General features: G+C 39.4%; 1 protein-coding gene across 1 annotated transcript in view; it reads right to left on the bottom strand.

The window, feature by feature from the left end:
• Positions 1-3,165: 3,165 nt before the first annotated feature.
• The window catches only part of LOC106878065 (conserved regulator of innate immunity protein 3), a 13,445-nt gene continuing 10,757 nt past the window's right edge, over positions 3,166-5,853 (bottom strand). The window contains exon 6 of the mRNA XM_014927159.2: positions 3,166-3,571. Coding sequence (XP_014782645.1) covers positions 3,422-3,571 — 150 coding nt within the window. The 3' untranslated portion in view covers positions 3,166-3,421. The remainder of the gene's footprint in view (positions 3,572-5,853) is intronic.

The raw sequence follows: 5,853 nt of genomic DNA, 5'->3' as shown, positions 1-5,853 counted from the left end.
TGGTATCTGAACTCGGAACATAAGGATGGATGAAATGCCACTAAGCATTTTACCCAGCACGCTAACGTTTCTGCCAGCTTGCGACTTTTACAATAATCTTTTCTACTCTAGGCACAAGGCCCGAAATTCTGGGGAGGAGGCCAGTCGATTAGATTGAACCCAGTATGCAACTTGTACTTAATTTATCCACTCCGAAAGGATGAAAGGCAAAGTCGACCTCGGCGGAATTTGAACTCAGAATGTAAAGACAAACGAAATACTGCTAAGCATTTCGCCTGGCGTGCTAACGTTTCTGCCAGCTCACCGCCTTTCTACCTTTACAATAATAATAATTATAGATTGGACAGAACAAAGATATAAGATAGGTAAATTCCAGAAGGAGTAAATGAGAATGACAAGGTAAAGATACTGTGGGATGGAAAGGTCGACAGTGATGCATGAAATTAAATATTAAAAGCCAGATATAATCGGAAAAAACCCCTGCTTAATCACAGATATTGCATGTTCTGAAGATGAGAGATTATTAGAAAGAGAAGGGAATAAAGTTATAGATAATGATCTGAAGTGGGAAATAAATAAGACTATGGTTGTTGAAGAAGGTGAATGTTGTAGTAGTTGTCGAAGCCTTGGGTACTGGAAGTACCGAACTCACAAACTGGGTTGAAAAGATAGGAGCAAATGTGAAGATGGAGCATCAACAGAAAATAGTAGTGATTGGAATTGCATGAATTTTCTGGAGTTCTCAGAATATGAATGAAAAGTGTTGTGGACAGATGATACTGTGTAACATTCCCCAGCAAAGTTGCTGTATTGAACAATAATAAATAACAAGGCAACACCAACGTCCTCTCCATGATATTTAAAATAAACTCGACTGCTCTCACAAACAAAAATACTAAAAATGAACCTGATTGTTCTGAAAAATTAAGTAAAAACACAGTAAAAATAATCCAGAATCCTTGTCCGGTGCTGGATTGATCCCAAAATCTAATAAGGTTGTGCCAGGTGTGAGGTCAAACACCCCTCAAAGTTTCATCCGAATCTATCCAGTGGTTTTTGAGATATCTTGTCCACAGACAAACAAACACGAATGAAAACAATACCTCTGCCTTCGCTAGCACAAACCTCCTCCAAAGCAACACCAACATCCTCTCAATGATTGGCCAGAAATGATTTTTAAAATGAGAATATCTGAAATAAACTAGACTGCTCTCAAAAACAGGAAAAATAATCCAGAATCCTTGTCTGGTACTGAATTGATCCCAAAATCTAATCATTTTGTGTCAGTCATAAGGCCAAACATCTCTGAAGGTTTCATCTGAATCCATCCAGTGGTTCTTGAGATATCTTGTCCACAGACAAACAGACAAACAAACATGACTGAAAACAATCCCTCTGCCTTCGCTAAGGCAGAGGTAATAATAATTCTTTCAACAATAGGCACAAGCTCAGAAACTTCGTGGGAGAGGGCTGGTCTTAACTCCGTACTGAACTGGTACCTATTATCATTGACCCTGAGATGACGAAAACTAAAGTCAACATCAGAATTTAAAAGATGAACAAGATACTTTTAACCCTTTCGTTACTGTATTTATTTTGAGATGCTGTTTCTTTCAATTACTTTTAAATATAACAAAGAATTTAGTAATATAACTTAGTTATCATTAAACTAGTGTTGGGAACATAAATTGTGATTAAGGTTTGGTGGAAGATTTTAATTCAAAACTGATGGAAACAAGACATTTGTACTACAGAGTCAGAGCTGGTTTCAGCCGGGTTGGTAACGAAAGGGTTAAACATGTTGTCCAGTGAGCTACTGATTCTGCCAGCTTGCTATCACAATAATAATAATAATTTAGTATCCATCTAAATACACCTGCCTTGTCTTTTGTTTTTCTGTAAATTTCAACTATATATATATACATGACAGGCTTCTTTCAGTTTACATCTACCAAATCCACTCATGAGGCTTTGATCAGCCTGAGACTATAGTAAACACTTGCCCAAGGTGCCACGCAGTGGGACTGAACCCAGAACCATGTGGTTGGGAAGCAAGCTTCTTACCACACAGCCTCTCCTGCACCTAAAAACACCCAGTACATACTGTGAAGTGGTTAGCATTAGGAAATGCATCCAACTGCAGAAATCATGCCAAAGAAGACATTGGGTCACAATTCAGTCTTTGGATTAGTCATATCCTGTCAAACTGCCCAAAGTGGAGGCGCATGGTTTAGTGCGTGGTAGGGTGTCAGACTCAATGATCATAAGATTGTGGTTTCAATTCCTGGACCAGATGATGCATTGTGTTCTTGCGCAAAACACTTCATTTCATGTCGCTCCAGTCCACTCATCTGGCAAAAGGAGTAATCCTATGATGGGTCAGTGTCCTGTCTAGGTGAGGAATATATGTAGCACAGAAACCAGTCCTGTAAGTCTGTAGGACTCCGGGAGGATCTTTAGCCTAAACCATCCAATCCATGCCAGCATGGAAATGGGGGAATTAAGTGCAGATTTATTCCTTCATAACTTTCCCCCCAGGTAACCATGTCCCTCCTCTTCAGCACACCTGTTTCTGCCCTCATTCTTGCTAACTCTCACTCTCTTTGGCTGGGTAATCATTTACCTCCTCCACAACAACACATCTGTTTCAGTCTCTGTTACACTCTTACCTTTCATCATCTGACACAAGATCATCTCTGCCAATGCCCCTCCTCCCCTCTCAAAGATTCCTTGTCTTGGTGATCCTAACAGTGCAGGTACCACTTAGAAAACACCCAGTCCTCACTGTTAAGTAGGTAGCATTTAGAAAGGCATCCAGCTGTAAAAACCACCCCAAAACTGACTTTGCCTATACTTGTGTCACTTAAAAAGCACTAAGTCCACTCTGTTGGGTGGTTGGTGTTTGGAAGGGTATCCAGGTGTAAAAACCACACCAAAACTGACCTCACCTGAGCTTGTGCCACGTAAAAAGCACTAAGTCCACTCTGCTGAGTGGTTGGTGTTAGGAAGAGCATCCAGCTGTAAAAACCTTGCCAAATCAGACACAAGCATGGTGCAGGCTCCTGCTTGGCCAGCTTCTGTCAAACTGTCCCACCCATGCCAGCATGGAAGGAGGATGTTAAATGATAGGGATATGAAATTATGAGAAAAATGGAGGAAAGGAAGTCAACTTAAGGAAAAATTTTATTTCATTACATCACAATACATCTACACGGTTGAAATAATGCTTTTTCATTCAGTCCATTTACACCGGCTTTTCTAAGCCTTTCCTTATTGTTTGTTTGTGTTTTGGCCATTTCTTTTGAAAATGTTTCAATTTATATTTCAAAACCTTTATTCACTTTATATACACTGACAACTACAGTGTATAAACAACTAAATCAAAAAATAACACTCAGTGCTCAATTAGCATCGGCAACAATTATTTTTTATCAACAAACCGTTTGATTCCGTTGAGGAAGGACAAATATCTCTTGTGTTCGTAGACAGTACAGAAATCCATCAACTGGTTAATGAACTCGTCATTGATTCCACGTTCGTCAAGCATATCCATAAGCAGGTCATAAAGATTCTATTAAAAGAAAATAATTACGATATAAAATTCCTCAGTAAACATCTCGAAGAAGTATTTTAACATTATAAAATCATTTAAACCTGGGAGTAGAAGAAATTAAAAAATAGTTACAACAATATTGCCTTGAATTTTAACCCTTAAGCATTATTCACATTATTCTGTCCAAAATATAATGCTTATTGATTTACATTGTTTTTAATTAATCATTAATCATGCAGCCTCATGATTTCAATGATATTATTGTCTATTTTTAGAATGACATTGTTGAGCAGGTTTGAGAGGCTGGATCTGGCTGGTTTAAATATCAAACAGAATATTTAGGTTAAATAGGGCAGTTTTCAATGCTAAAGGGTTAAACAAGGTTGTGAAGACCTGTCGAACCGAGTGAAATCATAGTCGTGGCCGATGCCAGTGCTGTTTGACTGGCACGTAAAAAGCACCGTTGGAGCGTTGGGCCTCATGGAGACAGTGACAGGTAATCAAGACCTTTGGTGACATAGCGTGCTTGTGTAGAGCTGTCAAGCCAAGTGAGAGAATAGCTGTGGCCGATGCTGGTGTCAGGTCAATAACACCCATGCCAGTGGCACATAACAAACATCCACTACTCTCGGAGTGGTTGGCATTAGGAAGGGCAACCAGCCATAGAAACCTTGCCAAATCAGATCAAAACCAGGTGCAGCCCCTCCGGCTTACCAGTTCTCAGTGAAACCATTCAACCCATGCCAGCATGGAAAGCGGACATCAAATGATGATGAACGTTACATAGAACCAGCATTAGCACTTTGAGTAAGAGTTTTCTACCCTTGTCCTGGACTAAAGCTTCTGAGTGAATTTGGTAAATGGGAAATAAAATCTCTATCACATGTATAGATGTATGCAATGCAAGGCACCTGTTTCTGTCCCTCTTATCATGATTTAACCCCCTCGTCACCTTGCACAAAGCCACCTTCTTTGACACTTGATCCCTCCACCTCTCAATTGAGGGATCTTTGTCTTGCAAGTGGTGACCTCACCGGTGCCATGTAAAAGGCACCAGTCCATTCTGTAAAGTGGTTTGGTGTTAGGAAGGGAATCTAGTTGTAAAAGCCGTGCCAAAGTCCCTGAAGTTACCAGCTCTTGTCAAACTGTCCAACCCACGCCTGTATGGAAAATGGTTGTTTAATGATGTGATGACTGTTTGTATCTCTTTGTCTTGATATTTGTGTGATGATCGTAAACAAAGCCACCATTCAACCAAAAAAAAAACAAAAAAACGGTGTCGTTTGTTCACAATCTTCTGCGAAAACATGTCGGGTCATAGAAGTGTTCATGTTCAAAGGATTCAGAAATATCTTACAGGGTCAAGGTCGGCAGCAACAAGAATATCTGGTTGTAGAAAACCTTGACCTCAACAACTTTTGGTTTGAGCCATGCAAGCATTGAAGAGCAGAGATTAAAATGATGATGACATGGATTGGATGAGGAAGTACAAGATTTAACAAAAATAAAAAAAAAGTTTAATCTATTTGATGCCAAACTGTCTGACATGCCCCACCTCAACTCCTAGATGTATAGCAAAACATCCTTTTTTAATATGTTCATCATCAGCATAGTTTAATGTTTTCTATGTTGGTATGGATTGGACGTTTTTATAGAACCTGGCAAAGCCAAGAGCTGCATCAGGCTCCAATTGTCTGTTTTGGCATGGTTTCTACAACTGGATGCCCTTCCTAATGCCAACCATTTTACAGATAAAGTTGAAAGAAAGCAATGCATTTCAGCAGAAAAAAAAGTAACAAAAGTTTGTAAACAAGTTGATTATAAACAATACACCCCAAATAAATAATAGCTTGAATGAAATGCTTTGCTAAATATATAAATTAGGATTTCCAATCTCTACTAAACGAGGCATCATTTTATGTCCCTTTTTGGCTGGTTCAACAGAAACCAACGAAGCAAAGCTCCAATATCTGCTTTGACATGGTTTCTACAGTAGGATGCCTTTCGTAATGCCAACCACTTCAGAGAGTGTACTGGGTGCTTTTTTTTTTTTCATGGTACCAAATACTTGCAAGGCAAAACTCTGAACTGAATGGGGTGTGTAGTATTGAAGAAGGTGAAAGTATAATACAGGAATAGGTGTCTTGCTGAAGAGGAGAATACATGGCTTCCATAGAGGGAATGAGAAGATGGTGAGGGCATACTCTCAAGGTACAAGGTGAATATGAAGAGAATAGAGATAGAGGAACAGAAAGGGTGGATGGGTAGGTTCACAAGAGTGTGAAAAGTGTTTGACAGAT

The sequence above is a fragment of the Octopus bimaculoides genome, chromosome 1, assembly GCF_001194135.2.
Source record: "Octopus bimaculoides isolate UCB-OBI-ISO-001 chromosome 1, ASM119413v2, whole genome shotgun sequence".
Lineage (NCBI taxonomy): Eukaryota > Metazoa > Mollusca > Cephalopoda > Octopoda > Octopodidae > Octopus > Octopus bimaculoides.
This window is presented reverse-complemented; position numbering and strand designations above follow the sequence as displayed.